At 43.9% G+C, this 21392-nt stretch overlaps 1 protein-coding gene across 7 annotated transcripts in view; it reads right to left on the bottom strand.

Annotated features, from left to right (window-relative positions):
* sash1a (SAM and SH3 domain containing 1a) overlaps positions 1-21392 on the bottom strand; it is a 209412-nt gene that overhangs the window by 57028 nt on the left and 130992 nt on the right. For 2 of the 7 annotated variants that reach the window (XM_061707295.1, XM_061707296.1), the window contains exon 1: positions 3378-4030. The exons of 4 other annotated variants lie outside the window; for them this stretch is intronic. In XM_061707295.1, the coding sequence (XP_061563279.1) occupies positions 3378-3485 (108 nt within the window). In that variant the 5' untranslated portion in view covers positions 3486-4030. Of the gene's footprint in view, positions 1-3119; positions 3300-3377; positions 4031-21392 lie in introns of those variants that run through there. One more of the 7 variants, XM_061707294.1, reaches the window with a different exon arrangement.

Below are 21392 nucleotides of genomic sequence, written 5' to 3'. Positions count from 1 at the left end.
TGCTCAATTAAGATTCAGTAAAATAAAACTTGAGATCTGAAGAAAAACCCTCAAGTCTCCTGAAGTGGGATGGAAATGGAAGCAAATTCCCCATTTAGACATCTATAAATCCAACCACTTAAAGAGTTACAGCTCATGCCCCATACTGTCCTAACGGCTTGAAACTCTTAATTCAAGGGCTATTAACTGCACTTCTACCACATATAAGTGTCTGGCTTTCTTAGGTATTCTTATAAACACATTCCTCCACATGTTAGTGTGTATGGTAATCCTCACAGACATCCAGCAGGCCGACTGAGCCCTTGATTAACTGTCAACGCATGCTACTTTGAAGGTGGAAATGCAGATTACGTTGCGTTGATTAACTCTTTACTGCGGGCTACTTTCATGCTCCTGTTTGTTGTTTGCCGAAGGATTTTACAGTAAGTCTGTTGGCAAGATTTGTATCAGCAGTGATATGAAAGCAGTCCTGATCTTGTGCAGGGAGACAAGACCAGGCATATTCGAGAGTGCGATATCAGTCAGGCAAGCAGGCTCGGACCAAACCCAGATACAAAAGGGCATTCCCATGTAGACTCCCTAGTAAAACAAAAGCCATTGAAAGTAGTAAGGCAATGGATATTTATAGCATATTCATCTCGCCGTAGCATAGATATGGTGGTAATTGTGGTCCGGATCTCACAATGTAAACAGATTGTTAATATAAAGTTCACTATAAAGGGCAACTTATTCAAGACTTCACATTACGAACTATGACATTTCAACAACTTGCAACAATTTTATGAACAACAGAGGAAACGTCATCACAAAAAAGAAAATAAATACTGCAAATAATAATCAAGTCAACAATTTGTCAGAATCCTTACATTTATATGTTCTTCCTGCGTGGTACTGAATACCAGATGTTCACAGCATCCAATGGAACACTGTGTTTTGCAGTGGTTAATAAACATTTTAGTTTCAGTATGAAAAACTGACCGGCCAAACCTGCAGCAGAGCTGACACTGTCAGCAACCAAGAGGGCAAATCAAGTTTCACACTTTTATTCCTAGCATAGTTTTGTAGTTAAAATGCAGTTCCCAATCAGGCCTGCCAGATACTGTAGATGAGGTCCAAACAACAAAATAAAAACAGAAAAAACAAGATTAAAGTAATCTCTGCTGCCAAGATGGCTACTGTTTTCTAACAATTTTGAAGAGCGTTCTCAGGAGGTTTACAAGCTGGTTAATGACCTACTAAGACTGATTTTAGAGAGGGTTAAATATTGATAGATGTTGATGCCGGTAACTAAATGTTTCAGTTTTATTGTCGCTGGAATGATTCCCAACCCTTTGTGCCAGAGTTCCCCTCAGCAGGACACCAAAACACACATTGCCCCCCCTGCCCCAGTGACTGGGCGGGGGCTGTCACTCGCCAGTGTTTTCGTCACGTCTGTCTCAAGCAAGGACAGATGGTAAGGAAGTAAGCTAGCTAGCCACAGCCACTCATATCGTAAAAATGTTCTCTCATGAAATGGTCTGAAATTACTTGTACCAGAGGCATCCAAGAGCTATTCAAATAAACCGAGTGGCTGTAGAATTGCTAATAACACCTTGGATCAACAGGTTCTTCCTTCTCCTATGCACGCCATTTTGGATACTTGTCCGCTAACATTACAATCTTTGATTGGTTATATGCATATTCTAAGGGGTCCAGAGCCAATTTCTTCTGCATCCATTGATACTTTCCACAGGAAAACAAAGTTGAATCCAGAGGGACCAGACTTAATCTTGGAGGAAAAGATTGCCAAGTCAATACGCAGAACATAGCTCTGGTGGCCCCTAAAAAATAGAGATGTACTGATCCATTTTTATTTTGATTCCAATGTATAGGCTACCTCCTAAGAACTGATACTGACTTAGGCTTAATCCTTGTTGTTTGTTTTGTTTATTTACACCACCAATTGCTAATTTTGTACCTAGTTTAAAAACAATAAGGTAGTACTACTTGTGGAAAATACAAGAAAAAGAAAAACAACAATACTACAAAGCCGGCCAATCACATTTGTTGAAATGCTGATGCATTCGAAGAGAGCAGCATGTCGTATGTCGTAGCTTACTATATAGGGTTACCCGCTACGGCACAGGTACTCTGAACAATAATCCATGCTTAAATCAAGGCGGGCAACTGCACCAGTTAAAATCTGAATTTGTTTTTTTATTGATGCCCTTATTCTGTGACCTAATGAGTGAACTATATGGCCCCCAGTACCTACATTAGATGAGATTAGCCCTGTCTCTACTAAAAAGGGATAAAGCTGAAAAAACTACTTTTGCCTTACACTGAAACACTGAAAATGTATGTATAAAATAACCCTGCAAAACACAAGTCTAACTCTGATTTAACAATACTGCGGCTGAGCAGGTAGGGAACCAAAATGTTTAGCTCACGTGTCCGGCATAGTTCAAGGGAGGGAAAAACAGCAAAGATGAGCGCAGCCTTGCTGACATTTGCCTCCAGAGCAATAAATCTGGATAAATTGCCTGGCCTGGAGCCATGTCTCCCACCTAGTACCAGAGGGGCAGGGCAGGACGGCACCCCACCCACTCACACTCACACACACACACACACACACACACACACACACACACACTCCTTAATTTACACTCCTTACACATCCTCAGTGCCAGACCAAACCAGATTAGCACCTCTGTCCTATAAAAGACTGGAAGTGACTGGAACACATTTGGTCAGCAGATCAATCAGATCCAGACACCTGTAAAATTCAAGGACATAAAGAGAGAGAAAGGTCTGACAACATGAAGTCAGGAGCACTGAATTTTTTTTTATTTTAATAATAGAAAAATTCTAAATCTGACTCAGTTTCTATTCTTTCAACCTCATCATATGACATGGAATATGTGAGCATGCATTAGAAAAAGTTTCTAGTTTTACATTTTCCAGTTGTTGTCAAGCCCAGACAACACCGATCAAACCACAGCATTTATGCTTTACTTGCAGAAATATCTGCGTGTGCAGCAACAGAACTTCTTCAAAAGGGAAAAATGCACACAGTACTCGCACCAATTGTCATCTAGCCACAAAAGATACATTTTTTACAATGCATAGCATAGACATACCATCTGACTCCTGTTTGCATGAGCTCCGGGAAAACCAACTGCATGAAGTGAGAAGCCAGCAGCTCCAGACTGCAGGCAGACTGCTGCTATAGTCGGAGACGCGGGCCTGTGTGGGGACGCGCCGTTTTCATGCGTGATTTGCATTGTACTGCTACACGGTCACCCAATCGGCAAATCAGAGTCAACTCTGGTGGGGAAAATCTCACTTTCAGCCCGTGATCGTGTCAACTCCCCACCCCCTTCCCCCCTAAAACTTACCAGCATCCCCATAACGTCAGTCCAGAGCTGGGAGAAGCTGTCGGGCGCAGCGGCGCTGTCTGCCTGCGGCTCATCGGAGGACGCACCGGCGCCCCGATCACCTTCCATGCTGTTCAAAGCTTAGTGTCTATAGAAAGTCAAAGCGGCTGAATTTTAAATTGGGGCCCAGGGGTTTACCCTGAACACTTTGCGGTGCACGAGATATCAGCGCCAATGGCTTATTCTCGCAGAAAGTTGCCCTTGGCGCACCGGTGAAATGTTCCAACATTCCCTGGCACGACTCGAAGTTTGGAGGATAAACTTGTTCCTGACATAATGCAAATGCAAGATCAACCGTCCGTTGGATACAAGTGATAAAAAGCTCATAAATGACCGCTGAAAAGTTCAAAAGCCGAGGTGTTCCCTGCTCCTGAGCACGCACGGCACGGACCCGCGCCAGGGCGCTGAAAACCCCCCCAAAAAACCTGGGAGAGTGGTCGGCGAGGTCTGACAAAAGTTTCACGAAAGTTCCTAGAATTCCTCCACGGGTGACAGCGAGGTGTCTGAAGTCGTGCAAACAAACAAACACAAGCCGATTTCCATGAAAAAGTTCGAGCAAGACAAGGGAGTGTAGTGCAGCAAACAGTGCGCCTCCCCCCTCTGTCTTCACCCGCCGTCTCTCTCCCCTCACTCCTCCCAACAACATTACAGCAGGAGGAAAAGGGAAAACACACACACACACGCACGCACGCACACACGCACGTACACACACACTCGCGCGCACACACACACGCACGCACGCACGCACTTGTCTGCCATACCGCTTACTAATCATCAGTGATACAATAGCCTGTACTTGAAGGACAATTATTCTTAAGTTGCGTGGTTTAAGTCTTCTATTAAAATCAGAGGTTTGCCACTTTTTAACCACAAGTATGAATTCTAAAAACCTACTTAATGTAGATTTGTATTTAGTATTTATTTACTTGCAAGTATGTATTTACTTGCACTTCACATTGTGAATTTAAAGTTGCCAAAGCTCAAAGTGTTATGATGACCTACTTCTTTGTAAGGAGATATCCTGCCTTTTTTTTTTTTCTTCAAAAATGTGACATCATCTCTGCAGGTCTTAAAATTTCTCTGACATGTTTTGGTCAAAACCCTACAACTATATGGTACAAAAGCTCCCCTTTCAACCAAGATTTTACAGCTCTGCCCCCACCCACTGGATTACGTGGGTGGAGTCAATATCTCAAGTCAAACCCATAGACCAGTGGTTCTTAACCTTGTTGGAGGCACCGAACCCCACCAGTTTCATATGCTCATTCACAGAACCCTTCTTTAGTAAAAAATAAAATATGATTTTTTTTTTTTACTGGTGCACGAAATGAATTAAGCGGTCTGAGAGGGAGGTCTCACTCTGCTGCATAAACCAGCGACCTCAAAGCGGACCGGTAGGAAATCCCAGAGCAGGACGCTTTCAATTACTGTGCCCACTAACCCTGCGTTCACACTGAAAGCGTCACGGGCGTCCCGACGCCAGCATCTCGCCGCTTGGTGGATTCACACTGAAAGCGGCAGATACTGTTGACGCCTGCAGGGGGCGGGGCTAAAGCTGCGCTGCAGAAGTGGAGGGAACAGTGGGAACAGCCTTCAGTTTCCTATTTCACCATAAATCACACTTTGGGACGCCTGCTTTATATTTTAGCGTTAATTTCCGCGTAGATAAGAGTGAGTTTGATGCTCCTTAACAAGTTTGGTCCGCGGATCAACATCAACCGCCAGAGCCCCTTGCTCCCGGGAACCAGAAATCCGCCTAGGCTGATTTATGGTTCCGCGTCACACCAACGCAGAACCGACGGCGTAGGGTTCGCGGCGACGCACAACGACCCTACGCCGTCAGCTACGCCGTCGATTTAACGCAGAACCATAATTCAGGTGAAGCTGCAGTCTGTCTGCGCTGATACTGACACACCGGGTCGGAGCGGATTTGATCATGATGATTAACCTGTGTTTTGTGATTAATAAGCACGGTTTTTAATTATTTTTCATTGGATCAATTTAGCAAATAAAATAGTTTTGGACCATCCAGCTCCTCACCCATCAGTTACGTGTTTCACATGAGCAGTTCAGGTAACTGCAGACTAGACTGAGGGGTGGACCTCTGCGGCGGAGGCTCCACCGAACCCCTGAGAACGACTCACGGAACCCCTAGGGTTCGATCGAACCCAGGTTAAGAACCACTGCCATAGACTGTTAAAACAACGGATGAACTATTAAGTCATGTGACCCATTGGCTGCTCTCAAGTTTGGACATTTTAACATGGAGATCCATGGAGATTGACTCACTTTTGTGGCCAGCCTCTAGCGGCCAGTCAAGGAACCGCCACTTATCTTAGTTCCACATGGGATTCAACCTGGAAGTAAGATGGCCTGTGGGGGCCTGTGATGTCACAATGCCCTGGAAATCTGAACAGCTCACTGAAAAACACATTTTCATTCCTACATTACCCAAAACAAAGTACCATAAACAGGATGTTTTATGTCAGAGTTTAGTTTTGTGAGGCAAATAAATACAATTTTTCCTAACATAGCCCCATCAAAAACTGTAAAAAGGCACAGAGACCTTTTTATCAGATGCCGACATGCTTTCCACAAATACATCTCTCCGGCCAGTCTTGAATGGGTATTGTGAACAAAGCACATTCTCCAAACAATTGTCTGAAACACAAAACAACGCTGGGAAAGATGCTTTTAAGGGCCGATGCATGCTGTGCCCCATCTATAAACCTGTTCAAAATGCTTGACAATGAAGCACAAAAAAACTGAAGCTTTAACTGAGATTGCCCAAGTCTTTAATGACTTAATCTGAGTTATTGAGATTTTTGTCTGATTCATAGGACTTCTGCACACATCACGCAAACAGCACTTGCTTGGAAGTGTAACAGCACCATTTTCTTTGCCGCAGATGTCAATTGAATACAAGCAACATAAAGAGCAACACTTAATGTACAAGCATGAAATTGCACAGCTCTCCTTTCTGACCAGCCGTTTGTTATGCTCAGCCAGCAGGCTTCTCTTTTGTAACGATGAAGTAGTGAAGCTGTCTCTGACTCTTCCCGTTTTCTCATAGCGGCTACAGCTGCCAGGTCTTGTGACAGAAACCAGCGGGATCATGCAAGGATGGAAAACTGGAGGGGGAAAAAAAAAAAAAAATTGCCATTCCTTATTCAGCTGCTGTTTACCAAATCAGTCTACGACACCACACTGCAGTTTGCACCGAAAAATAAGGCACGGAGTAGAGTCGAGACCAGAACACCTTTTAACTGAACATTCTTTCTTACAACCGTGTAAAATTTGATCAGTTACACAATAATCCCCAAAGCTACAGTTTTACTTGTGTGCAAGCAAGTGTGTAATAGAAGGTCTCGCCTACTGGTAACCATGCATGGTGCAAACTTGGGGCTTGGTCCTCTGGAAAAGGTTCCAGTTACTTGTACTGTACCACCCCCGCCACCCTTCTAGCCCTTCTAGCCAATTTAACACATAGAAAGTACTGGAGATCCCATCTTCATTCTGCCTTCAGCTGTGCATTCCCAGGAAGTGAGTGCTTTCACAAATAATTATGGCATTGTGCAATCTAAAGATGGTCCCTTTTTTCTGCGTGGTCCACCGTGAGTAAAAAGTCCTTAATGTCTCTGGTCACTGATGGCTTTATTCAGTTGGTGCTGAACCAAACAAGGTGTTGAAAAAACCCCACCAGTAAATAAGTAAAGATGCACACAGTTGTGCAAGCTGCAGTTTTCACCATCGCCTCTGGAGTTTGGGATGTTACTGTAGCTGAATGGTACCAAGAGACGGCCTATGTGCCATATCTTACCCTCCCTTCTCTCTGTCGAATTTACAGCCAGCCTCAGGCCTTGTTGCGCCATTTACACAATACTATTTCGCAAAACATTAATCTTGCCCCCGTTACGGCGTTGCATAGACTATATAATCTATATATATACAAAAAACTATATTAAAAAATGCCAACATCTCGCTCTAGCAGCTAGATGGATCATGAAGAGAGGACAAAAACTTGTGGCAGCAAGAGAAGGACCAGATACTGTCTACAAACTTCAGGTCCACTTGTCATTAAGATTGGAAAGCCAATAAAATAGAGAGTCAAGCGGTACCATACAATGGAGGTGAGTGTTTAGGGTTGTAGCTACTCTCCGTTATAAACCCAAGGACTGTATTATAGTAGAAGATACAAAGCCATATCCAAAGTTGAAGTCTGGTTTTATACAGCCGCGGTTACCTTCTTATAATGTACTTGCCATCACTGTAAAAAAAGAATGTATCAATCTTACAAGTTCAAAATGCATCTTGTGGTTTTTATAACCTCTAACATTTCCACTAAAACAGAAATGTTGCAAAGCTGCTTACAAAAAAGACACTGTAAGTAACAGACACATCACCAAAGTCATTTAACTTTTCAGAGTCTGTAAACTTTAATCAGTCATCCATGGAAAGCTGTTTCAGTCAAAACCAAATTGGAGGGCTAATTTGTAATCTCATGTGACTGAAGAAGTTTGAACCTTGCTGCTTCTCATGCATCAAAAGTCAAGTTGTAGCATTAAAAGAGACCATAGCGATGTTTCCTTTATATACAATATCACGGTTCAGAGTGTGTGTATGTGAAGGATGCCTTTAACAGGTCTCGCATGAGCGGTGGCTGCTCAAAAATAATCTTGCTTGTAGTCTAAACACACAGAACACCCTCTCACACAAGAGCAGCATTGTTGGGTGGAAAGTTGACAGTTGCAAGGGGGTCTGCCCTGCCAACCGCTCATCTGTGACCTCCGGGTGGCAGCAACGGTGAGGTGAGGTTGCTGCTACACACGGCAGTGCGTCTTTACTCGGCCCATCTGCATTCCTGTACTTCAAGAGAAAGTTAACCATGTTAGAAGTCATTCCCTCAAACACGCACATGCACTTTTCAAGCCGTAACATCCTTTGCTGAAGTACAAGACGATGTGACCTCCATCTGGAGTTGCCACAAAGAAGGGTCAACCTGTAAACGGGGAAGGAAGTCCGCCTGTTGACTCAGTAAACGCTCATTAAACACCGCCGTATGCGTAACACTCTGCTTCCCTCTTTTCACACTAACCACAAATCAAGGTGTCACGCTGCCAGACACGATAAAACAAAGGTCTTATTTGTATAGAATTATATGTTAAAGTTTTCGATGAGACTTCACGTGAAGATTTTGGCAGAAATGAGGACAAAGCGTGAAGGACTAGGACAGGAAGAAGCTACATCTGAAACTAATTCTGGCTCCATAAATGCGCTGGAGGACTTTTTCATGCTTCTCAAAATATCCCGGCAGTACCCTCTTGAAAAGGGTGATGTCATGAAAATAAACTGCTTGTTTAAGATGCTTTGGATATTTTGAAAGACTCTGGAATTCAACATATCTTGACCGAAGTCAAATGTTGAGAGGGATTTTGGCACATTCGGTGACTTTCATCTGTCTTCTTTCATTTAGTCTTTTAGTTGTTATTCAAACAATCCCGAGTGATTCTTTGTCTTATAAAAATGTTTGGGATGGAGCGAGAAAATCTCAGAGAGAAATTAATTTAATATCCGACATGTTGAAGCCATATAGTCCCGCTCGTGTTGCCTGGTCATGGAGATGTGATGGAGGTGGCAAAGCTGTTGTGCCAATAGCAGAGGCAGTAAAAGAACTGTAAACTTGGCACGAAGCTTTTGTATTTACACATCAAGCCTCTGACTTGATGCAGGCGCGCTATCTAAAAGGACATACCTCTAGGCAAAAATAAGCAAAGACTAAAGTCTGGGACATAATGTGGTGGCCTCCTTCACGGTGCCACAGAATAGTCTCTCTGTGAAAAAGGTCTCCATCCTCATGAGAACATGGGTGTGGGAACCCATGATGGTCTTTGGAATCACTTCAAATTCCACACATTTCATACACAAAAGCAAACCAGAGCGAATTGCTCTAGATGTCTCAAGGCTGAAGCCTGCCTTTTCCACTCAGAAGTTTTCACATTGTTCCTATTGCCAACTGGATAAACAGAGACCATAGAAGCATTAAAGAATCCTCCGATGTTCCTTCTTTCAACCAACCACTCTGGGGGGCTTTGAGCTGTGTGTTCTGGGTCAATATTCTGTGACCTTTGACCCAGACTTAGGACTGAGGTTGAGCTGTCTGACACTGGGCGGTATGTTTCACTCCAGGACGCTTTGATGGTCTTGACACTTTTTTCATGTACAGATTGAAAGTCCAGTGCAAGACATGGCATCTCAGAAACGTTCTGGCTAGTCAACAAATTCCAGTATGATTTTTTAATGTTTCACTTTCAATAACCCAAGTCCTCTTCCATGGAGCTTATTTTTGCTCAAAAGGCATCAGATAATGATTAGACAGTGATGTACTTCGACCTTTGACTTTGAATGTCTTCATTATCCTTCTGATCTGGGTTGCGCTTCATCCCGGGAAACAGTAAATGGATCGAATGGCTCCAAAAATATTGAAGACACTTGTGAAACTAATTCAAATTAAATAGTTAGTCTGAAACATGACCATACTTAAAGTTTTGTGATCAGTTTTAGGGTTTCCAATGAACCAGTCAAGCTTACTTTAGAATAACCTTGTAAAATAAATAAATAAACACATCCTAAGACATGCAGGTATAAATGCATCCACAACTTCAACAGGTACCAACAGATTTCCCCCAGCTTTATCAGCTACATCCACGAGTGATGTACAGGAGACAATGTCCAACTGTTACAACATGTCAATTTGACAACTAAAATGACTCCTGTCCCAAGTGGAAATACCCAAATTCCTGTTAAGTAAATAAAAAGTAAAAAAAAAAAAGGTTTGATTAACTGAACCAGGTAGGAATAAAACTAATAATTCAAGACACACCAATAAGTATCAACCTCACATTTAATTTGCAAAGACAGGAGCTGGAAATAGTCATGTGTCTTGCAACTATCTGGGCAGTTATGAAGGGTTTGCAGAGCTCATGTCTACAAATTATCAGCTGATCTTCCACTTCAGTCCTTTCATTAACTCCTCAAATACTCTCCCAGGCTAAATAATCTTAAAGACACAGATAAACTTCTGTGGAGTTTGTATATCAGTGAATAATTTTCCACTGGAGATAACTAGGCAAGATGACCCTCAAGGTCATCATTTAGAAGACCACTGAGAGCCAATCTTTAAGACCGACTGCAAAATAAGAAACTAACAAAAGGTTTTACAGTCATATTAAATTCATATAACAAACCAGAGTAAGAAAAAAAAAAAACGAGTAAGAAATTTAAAAAAGAATGCATATGGTGTCAGAGGAAAGCAGGACTAGACCTCCCCTGATAGTGAGAGTGACCCTTCCTTGAGGTCAGTGAACCCTGGGCTTAAAAATATCTCCTTGGGGAGCCGAGAACATGCTGGGAGGTGTGATTAACAGCATGGTAGACAGACATCAAGGGCACCAACGGAGCACTCAAGGAATGCTACACATGACCACAGAACCCTGACACATAATACATCCTCTCCTAGCCACGGCTAACGGGGGGATGCCTCTAGCTCATCAGCTTTAACCTTTTGCATTCCCCGTGTGTTACAACTGAGGGAGTTTTGCTTCAGATCATCTCAGAACCCTATAGGAAAATATTGTTTAAGCGCATAGGCTACAAGGCTTGTTCGACATTAGAGCAACGTGACCAGCTTACTGTAGGTTGCTGAGCAACTGCAGGCCCCAGCATAGCTCAGTTTGTCCTCGTTTCACCTCTGTCAGTGCTTATTTCAGCTGTTGCTTCAGCAGCGACCTCTGAAATGAGGACGTTTGATTAGATTAGAATCATAGGTTAGCGTAAACTAAGCTAGCTAAGCTAAAATGACTAACCTGTGGTGAAGTGGTAGCTGATCGTTTGGGCCTGCTTCCAGGCTTTCTTGTTCCTCACATTTGCCAATTTTTTGTTTAGCCAGTGTGTATCAACAGCGCTGTGTATTTAAAGGAAAAAGACTTCAAAAGCACCCTTCAGAAAACCTATGGGTGAACTCACAATGCGCTTGTTCAACTCTTTTTTCCACAGTCTTTCTAATGTTACCTGTTATCCTTCACTTCTCAGCATACTCCCTTTTCTTTAACAACTGATATTGAGAATTTCACACAATTAATTCCGCTTAGTGGAAGAGTCAAAGGCCGTACCGTCCCTGGACATTTCCCCTCTGAATGCTCTCGAATCTGAGAGCCAGTAGTGCTTTATTTATTCCAGTGAGTACTTATGTGCTTTTGTGCATTAGAACTTGCAAAAAAATATGTGTGTGTGTGTGTGTGAGATGCATGCCCCACTGTGCTTCACACACAGTGGAATCAAGCGTGGGAGTTATTACTCAAGTCCAATTAGCACCACAGCTAATTACAGTTTCCTTGCTGCAACCCTGCCCAATACACACACGCACACACATTTAAGCAGCAGTTAAATTAAATCAACACTTTTGTTTTTTAACTAAAAATTAAGCTTTTGAGGAGACCAACTGGTACTTGGTGTTTGTGTGTTCTTGGTAGGCTATTACTTTTCATGAGTTTGTCCATCACGCAGGACACTGGAGTCATTTGAACGCTGTAGAAATGTAGACTTCAAATATCAACAGGTGAATAGCTGTGGGCAACAGTGAAACAGTGAGGAATGAACAAAGAATGGGCATGTCAGATGAAGATACAAACTAGTATTTATGGGTCAAGAACAGGTAGAATATCAACAAACAGATGCAGACAAAAAAAAGGATGCCTGGGTAAGAGGTAAATGCGATTAACGTGATGTTATAGTACGCCAAGGCAAGTCGTAGTCTATAGCACAACTCAACAACAAGGTGATTCAAAGTGATTCACAGAGAATATTCCAGACCCATGGAATAGCAGCATCAAACACACTGATAAAATATCCCAAACAGTTCATACAGGGTTTGGTATGTCACTGTAAAACAATCTGGCTAGGGGGTATTGTGAAGGAACGCCAAGTCTGTAAACTTGCTGCTTTTAAAATTACGCAAGAAACCCTCTAGTTTCTGGCTGAACACCTGAGATCCTCAATGTTTTTTGTTTCTTTTGGTGATACTGTCGTGAAGATAGACAAAACAGTTCACTGGGAAATGTCTCTTGTGTTCATCTCTGCTGCCCTTATTTTGGAAATTTTTGAAGTTTTTCTTTGGCAACTACTGGCAACTATTTGGCATGCACATTTAAATAAAATTCATATGTAGCCCTGTGGCTCTTATTTCATCCTTTATTTAGAGGATAAAATGTTTTAAGTTAATAATAAATAATAGTTCATATGGTGTAACTATGTTTAAAAATGCTGTAGTATAACATGTTTTAATTTCATTCTATTTACAGTTAAAAAGTCAGAGAGTAAAGGGTTTTGTTGGTGTTAATTTTGGGTACAGTGGAGCATCCTCTCATGATCTCATCTTGGGCCACCAGCCCTGAGCCAATCCTGTCCTCACCTTGTTCAGGTAGGAGGTGCTTAGCGTCATCTCGGGCGCGTCAATGATATCTTGGCAGAGCCGAGCTGGAGCTCGCTGCGTCGAGCACGAGAGCTGTATGCTGTATGGTAAAATATAAAATAAGAACATTCTGAACTCCCAAGACTGACGGAGAGTCGTCGTGTAGTGGATGTGTGTGTACTCTGAGAAGCTGCCAGAGGACTGCACATTTGCCGTATGGGAGAGAGCGAGGACCAGGAGAGCCCTGGACCGTGAGAGACTGAAGCTGCTGTACTTGAGAGCACGTGTTCCTGCCTGGTGAAGCTGCCCGCTTCATCCTGACCGCCGAAACCACGTCGTGCCTTCCTGCCTTTTCCCACATCTCTGACTGTTGGGTTCGTGAGTACCTTTGCACGTGCTGTTTTATTTTATGCTGGTAACCCAGTGAACCGGCCTTTCGTTTTTGGCCTCACCGCTCACGAGCATCGAACGGGCCTGCAACGCTTTATTTTATTTTTCATTTTCTTTAACAGCCCGGTGTGAGTGCGTGTGTGAGTGTGGGCTGTGGGTATCGTGACTTATGGTCATTTTCATTCATTCACTGATTTAACGTGGATCAAAACTGTGAGTTCCTTATTGGGTTTTTGAACTTTGTTACCAGTACATCTTTAAAGGTCAACAGTGAACTGTTAATTAATTTGACTACCTTTTCATCTTGTTTCATAAAATACCTGTTTGCTAAAAATAAATCTGTGTTTTGATTATAAAGTCAATACTCTGTGGTTATTTGAAATATAAGTCAGTCAAGACATTTTAAAGGGGAAGTACCTAATTTGTGCTACTTCTTAGATATCATTGGAGGCACCGCCATATTATTTCATATTGTTATTCAGGTCCTTATCGGTATGTTGCGCCAAAACTAGACGAACTCAGGCCCCGTTCCAGTGTACTACAACACCCCATCATTACTAATTAGCTACCTGGGAAAGGGGTTACATAAATGGAGGCACCGCTGGGATTGGTTCACTGTATGACTGACTGTAATTAAGGTAACAAGTTCGAAACCCATATAAGAACAATGGCTCACTCACCTGACCCTCAGTTGCTAGCTAAGCTTCAGGAATGGTGTGAAAACGTAGGAGTAAATCCAGCCAATGCTCTGATACTTGGTGATGTACCTGAAGAGATTGTTGTAGCTGATATAACAGAGTCATTAGAAGCTGTAAAAGTACTCGGCCGAGTTCGCTACAAAGCTAGAAAAGTATTCCCACCGCTAAAACATGAGATGATACTCTGTGAGTGCAGAAACCCAGTTGACCCTAAAACAGTTCCCCCTGAGATCTACCCCATTGGTGGTGGAAACCCATGGACGACAACCATTCTCACATGCGCTGCTGCTCCTCCTGATGACTTCACATTGAAGTTACTAAGTTTACTGCAAAGTGAAGGTAAATCAATGAATGATCTCAAACCATTACTTGATCAAAGTACATCCACACAGTCGGACCCAACCTCCATCATTCGTGCTGTGGGAGAGTTGTTAGAGAAAACAATGCGACCCCCACAAGACAATAATGCCTTTCGGAGGTTACGTGTCTTTTCAGGAGTGTTGCCAACACCCGCAGGGGAAGAGAGCCTTGAAAACTGGCTCGAGCAGGCACAGGTGATGTTGGACGAATGTGATGGTTCTGTAAAAGAGAAAAAAAAGAGGATTGCGGAAAGTCTAAGAGGTCCAGCATTTGAGATAATCCAAGCTGTACGGTGCAATGATGCAGATGCGCGACCAGAAGATTATCTGGCAGCTTTGGAAAATGCGTTTGGAGTCACCAAGTCTGGTGAAGATTTTTACTTTACTTTCCGATCCATGCAGCAAAAATCAGGTGAGAGACTGTCGGATTATTTGAGGAGATTAGAGAAGGTGCTGTCCAAAGTAGTTCAGAAAGGAGGCCTTCCTTCTGCGTCCAGAGACCGTGTCCGGGTCGAGCAGCTATTAAGAGGTGCAACATCAGAGTCAGACATCCTGTTACTCCAGTTGCGTTTGAAGGAGAGGTTGCGCACCCCACCCTCTTTCATGGAGTTATTAAGTGAAATTAGAGTAGAGGAAGATCAGAGAATGACAAAACGAACTCTCACCACTAGCACGCACACGGTGCGCACAGTAGATGACCAAGTTGCCCACTCTGCTGAAGTACATGCACTTAAGAGTCAAGTCAAAGCTTTAGAAACTAAAGTACAGCAGCTATCAGTCAAAGAGAAACTCTCAGTGTTGCCCATTGATCCTGAAGTGCAGTCACTGAAGGAACAAGTGGCTAGTTTGCAACTGATAAATCAGCTCAGAGAGCAATCAGCCATGCAAGAGTCCCCCAAAACACCAGAAAAGTACCCTCAAAGGTTTAAATCCAGATTGCCCTTTAAACCTAAGACAGGTAATAACACTACAGATGATAAAATTGTGTTTTGCTACCGCTGTGGGGAAGATGGCCATATCACCAAAACTTGTAGTGGTACTGACAACCCCTCCAAAGTGATAAGTAAGCTAATCAAAAGCAACCAGAAGCTTAAACAAAACCAAAGGGGCTCCTCAACCATTCCCCCTGTAAAAACAGGACATGTAAGCCAACTCGATAGCAGTTCGCCAGACCTGCCACCCGACATCCCTAAAGGCTTAGTGGGTGAAACGAGCACTGGGAGAGTCATGATTGAGGGACACATTTGTGACGCTTTAATGGATGGTGGTTCAAATGTCTCAATTGTTTTTGAAGATTATTACCACAAGCACTTGTCCCACTTAACGCTTCATCCCATTTCAACCTTGGAGCTATGGGGCCTAAGTCAGGCTAGCTACCCATATAAAGGCTACATTGCAGCTGAGATAAAGTTTCTTGAAGATGGTGATCAGTGTGAGCCCAAGGTGGTGTTTATTTTAGTCTGCCCAGAAAGTAGTGGCCCTGAAAAACTGCCACTTATTGTTGGCACTAATGCCCGAGCTTTCAGTCATTCACCTCGGTCCAGTTTAGTTAAAGGTGACCCCAAGCCTGCTCAAACCATGCGTGTAAGCACACACTTACCTGTCAAGGCTAAGTCGCTTCTCCCTCCTGGGGATCCCGTGGCTGTAGTCAAGTGGACTGGACCTGGACCACTTACTGTACCTCCTGGTGGCGAGCGTTCAGCCATTTGCACTGTGTCCAGTAACGAGACACTTAAAGATAGCATCCTCATGATAGAAAGTCCTTCTAATGGAGCACTTCCAGCTGGAGTGTTAATGCCCCCATCTGTTCTGCTCTCTTCCGAGATGGATTGCAACAGATTTTCTGTGCTGTTGAAAAATGAGTCTGCCCAACCAAAAGCAATCCCTAAAGGCACAGTGATCGCCTATGTGCATAAAGCAGAAGTTGTCACTCAGTTACAGCGCACAGAGACCCCACTTAGCCCACTTGACCCTGCTATCTTTAATTTTGGTAACTCTCCCATTCCAGAGAACTGGAAGAACAGACTGGCCCAAAAACTGGCCGAGCGGCCTCAGGTTTTCTCCTTGTCTGAGTGGGATGTGGGTTTGGCTAAGGGGGTAGAGCACCACATCAGACTGAAAGACCCTAGCCCTTTCCGAGAGAGAGTCAGGCGTCTTGCTCCAGCAGAAATTGATGATGTACGCAAACATCTACAGGAGCTCCTTGCGGCAGGGATTATCAAAGAATCCCGCAGCCCTTACGCCTCTCCCATAGTGATAGCTAGGAAGAAAAATGGTGGAATAAGGATGTGTATTGACTATCGCACCCTTAATTTGAAAACCATACCTGACCAATACACCCTTCCTCGTATTGACGATGCGTTAACTAGCCTCACTGGAAGCCGCTGGTTCTCTGTGCTTGACCTCCGCTCTGGCTATTATCAAATTGCCATGTCAGAGGAGGACAAAGAGAAAACAGCGTTTATCTGCCCGCTTGGGTTTTATCAATTCGAGCGGATGCCCCAAGGCATCACCGGCGCCCCTGCTACATTCCAACGATTGATGGAAAAGGCAGTGGGAGATATGAACCTGCTTCAGTGTCTTGTCTACCTTGATGACCTCATCGTGTTTGGTTCCACTCTGGAGGAACACGAAGAGCGTCTGTTGCGCGTACTTGATCGACTAGCAGAGGTCGGTTTAAAACTTTCGCTGGATAAATGTCACTTTTGCCAGCCTGAAGTAAAGTATGTGGGACACATTGTGTCCGCAGCCGGTATTGCAACAGACCCAGACAAAATCAAGGCTGTAGCAGATTGGCAGCCGCCCACACACTTGAAGTCACTTCAGTCATTTCTGGGGTTCTGCGGTTATTACCGTAAGTTCATCAAGAACTATTCAGCCATAGTGCGCCCTCTTACCGACTTGACCAAAGGGTACCCTCCTGTGAGGAAGGGAAAGAAGCCCCTCAGACCCAAAAATGACTACTTCCGACCATTTGAACCATTCGGCGAGCGCTGGACTCCAGCCTGTACAGACGCGTTTCGCCAAATCATTCAATGCCTTACTAGTGCTCCGGTATTGGTTTTCGCAGATGCCACAAAGCCCTACATCCTACATGTAGATGCCAGCTTTGATGGACTGGGAGCAGTCCTCAATCAAGAATACCCTGAGGGGTTACGTCCTGTAGCATTTGCTAGTCGGAAATTATGCCAATCAGAGAAAAACTACCCTGTCCACCAACTTGAGTTTCTAGCTTTGAAGTGGGCCGTAGTGGATAAGTTCCACGATTATCTCTACGGTGCCAAATTCACAGTTAGAACAGACAACAACCCGCTGACGTATGTCCTCACCACTGCGAAGTTGAGCGCTACTGGTCATAGGTGGTTAGCTAGTTTAACTACATACGACTTTGACATAAAGTATAAGCCTGGCAAAGAAAACGTTGATGCGGACTGGCTGTCCAGAAATGCCATGCAAGAGGACGACGGATGGAGACACATCCCTCAATCAGGTGTCAAGGCTCTCTGTCGCCCCATTAGCGTCTCTCAGTCATCTGAGCTACCATACCGTCTCATAGACCAGCTGGGAGTTCCTCCAAGTGTCATCCCACCTGCTTACACCTTATCCACTCAGCTTGGGGTGAGTTCTGTGGAACAGCTAAGCCACGAGGAGCTGCAAAAAGCACAAAATGTAGACCCTGCCATCAGTATTGCTAAGCAGGCTGTACAAAATGGAGTCTGGCCAGCGACCTCCCAAAATCACATTCCAGATGTTGCTTTGTTGCAGCGAGAAAGTAGCAGACTCTTGATAAAATCAGGCCTGTTGTACAGGAAAACCACCCGACCAGTGGGAAGGTCTATTTGTCAGTTAGTTCTTCCCAGTGAATATCGTCTCAAAGTCCTTAAGTCTATCCATGATGATTCTGGCCATCTGGGAGCTGAACGCATCACTGACCTGATGAAAGACCGATTTTACTGGCCAAAATTGGCCTCTGACGTTTCCCAGTACATCAAAAACTGCGGGCGATGTGTTGCTCGTAAAACACTACCTCACAGGGCCGCACCTTTGAAGCAGATAACAAGCAGCGGGCCCCTCGACTTAGTATGTATAGACTTTTTGTCTATAGAGCCAGACTCAAAAGGTATGACCAGCGTTCTTGTGGTTACAGACCACTTTACCCGCTATGCACAGGCATATGTGACCAAAGATCAAAGGGCAACTACTGTCGCCAAGGTGCTGGTCGAGAAATTCTTTGTGCATTATGGTCTTCCATCCAGAATCCATTCTGACCAAGGACGTGACTTTGAGAGTCGTCTCATTAAAGAGCTCTTAGGAATGTTAGGCATCAAGAAATCCAGAACGACTCCATATCACCCCCAAGGTGACCCGCAGCCAGAGCGGTTTAACCGAACACTTTTGTCTATGCTTGGTACCCTCCAGCCCAGTCAAAAACAGAAATGGAGCCAGTATGTCAGTGCACTCGTACACGCCTACAACTGTACCCGCAACGATGCGACGGGTTACTCCCCCTACTACCTAATGTTTGGGCGCGAGGCGCGTCTTCCCATTGATCTGTGCTTTGGTACTTCACCTGATGGAAACAACCAGGGAGAGTACTTACAGTATGTAGCAAGACTGAAGAGTGACTTGAAGAGAGCGTACGAGTTGGCAGTGACAGTTGCTAACAAGTCACATGACAAAAACAAGAGATACTATGACAATCGAGTAAGAGACCAAGTGTTGGAGAAAGGTGATCGTGTGCTCGTACGAGCGCTAGGTTTGCCTGGCAAGCACAAACTTGGTGACAAATGGCACTCTAACCCTTACGTTGTTGTGGAAAAACTACCAGACTTACCTGTATACAGAGTAAAACCTGAAAAGGGAAGAGCCATCATCAAGACTCTGCACCGGGACCACCTTTTACCCATTGGGTATTTGGTCAGGTTTCCCTCAGATTTGGAGATTAATCAGTTACCACAGAAACCTGTGACACGATCACATCAAAAGGAAAAGCCAAATGAAAGCTCAAACCAGGAAGAACACTCGGAAGACGAGGATGAATACTGGGATGTACCTGCTGACCGGAGGGAGGACCTCTTACTTGCCCTTGATCTGCTGGCGGATCAGTTAAGTGGAGATATCCACCTGGAAAATGCGCTGACACAGGATAATGTTGAGGAGGACATTGATGTGGACACTGAGCAGGATGTGGATATAATCCCAGTAGGACAAGATACAGAGCAAACTCGGCTACTGCCAAATGACACTGTGGTGGACACAGGTCTAGAAGGGGGAGCGCTCCCCTCTACTAGTCAGTCTCAAAGTAGTGCTAACCCTGTTCATGATCGTCCTGCCCGAAGACCAGTGAAGCCAGTCATTCGGCTAAGCTATGATAGACCTGGCCATTCCACAAATGAACCTATTGTGGTTGTACATAGAGGATTGAGAATTACTATCAAAAGAGACTCCCCAATGATATGTAAAAGTTGGGATAATGTATAATGATGTGATAAAAACACCTGTTAAGACCTTAGTCTGTAGCATATATGCCAGACATTGATATTGACAAAATATCGGATGTGACTGATGTAATACTTGTGTGATGAGGACATCAACACCTTTTAGAAAGGGGAGATTGTAGCCCTGTGGCTCTTATTTCATCCTTTATTTAGAGGATAAAATGTTTTAAGTTAATAATAAATAATAGTTCATATGGTGTAACTATGTTTAAAAATGCTGTAGTATAACATGTTTTAATTTCATTCTATTTACAGTTAAAAAGTCAGAGAGTAAAGGGTTTTGTTGGTGTTAATTTTGGGTACAGTGGAGCATCCTCTCATGATCTCATCTTGGGCCACCAGCCCTGAGCCAATCCTGTCCTCACCTTGTTCAGGTAGGAGGTGCTTAGCGTCATCTCGGGCGCGTCAATGATATCTTGGCAGAGCCGAGCTGGAGCTCGCTGCGTCGAGCACGAGAGCTGTATGCTGTATGGTAAAATATAAAATAAGAACATTCTGAACTCCCAAGACTGACGGAGAGTCGTCGTGTAGTGGATGTGTGTGTACTCTGAGAAGCTGCCAGAGGACTGCACATTTGCCGTATGGGAGAGAGCGAGGACCAGGAGAGCCCTGGACCGTGAGAGACTGAAGCTGCTGTACTTGAGAGCACGTGTTCCTGCCTGGTGAAGCTGCCCGCTTCATCCTGACCGCCGAAACCACGTCGTGCCTTCCTGCCTTTTCCCACATCTCTGACTGTTGGGTTCGTGAGTACCTTTGCACGTGCTGTTTTATTTTATGCTGGTAACCCAGTGAACCGGCCTTTCGTTTTTGGCCTCACCGCTCACGAGCATCGAACGGGCCTGCAACGCTTTATTTTATTTTTCATTTTCTTTAACAGCCCGGTGTGAGTGCGTGTGTGAGTGTGGGCTGTGGGTATCGTGACTTATGGTCATTTTCATTCATTCACTGATTTAACGTGGATCAAAACTGTGAGTTCCTTATTGGGTTTTTGAACTTTGTTACCAGTACATCTTTAAAGGTCAACAGTGAACTGTTAATTAATTTGACTACCTTTTCATCTTGTTTCATAAAATACCTGTTTGCTAAAAATAAATCTGTGTTTTGATTATAAAGTCAATACTCTGTGGTTATTTGAAATATAAGTCAGTCAAGACATTTTAAAGGGGAAGTACCTAATTTGTGCTACTTCTTAGATATCATTGGAGGCACCGCCATATTATTTCATATTGTTATTCAGGTCCTTATCGGTATGTTGCGCCAAAACTAGACGAACTCAGGCCCCGTTCCAGTGTACTACAACACCCCATCATTACTAATTAGCTACCTGGGAAAGGGGTTACACATAGATGAATAAAGTCTACGGGTAATTGCTGTCATTAGCCATACTTTTAGTAATTCAATGGTAAATACAGGCTTTTTGTTGAAAAAAACAACATATTTCTGCTAAGCCCTGGATTCCCTGATTCTCCATGCAGTGCACGCCTCCAGACCCGTGGAACAGGCGATTATCTTTCACCACTGTGTGTCCGTGTGTGAACTTCACAAATCTGAGATTCCGGGGGTGT

This window comes from Cololabis saira, chromosome 18 (genome assembly GCF_033807715.1).
Source record: "Cololabis saira isolate AMF1-May2022 chromosome 18, fColSai1.1, whole genome shotgun sequence".
Lineage (NCBI taxonomy): Eukaryota > Metazoa > Chordata > Actinopteri > Beloniformes > Belonidae > Cololabis > Cololabis saira.
The sequence above is the reverse complement of the archived record's forward strand: the minus strand, read 5'-3'. Positions and strand labels throughout refer to the sequence as shown.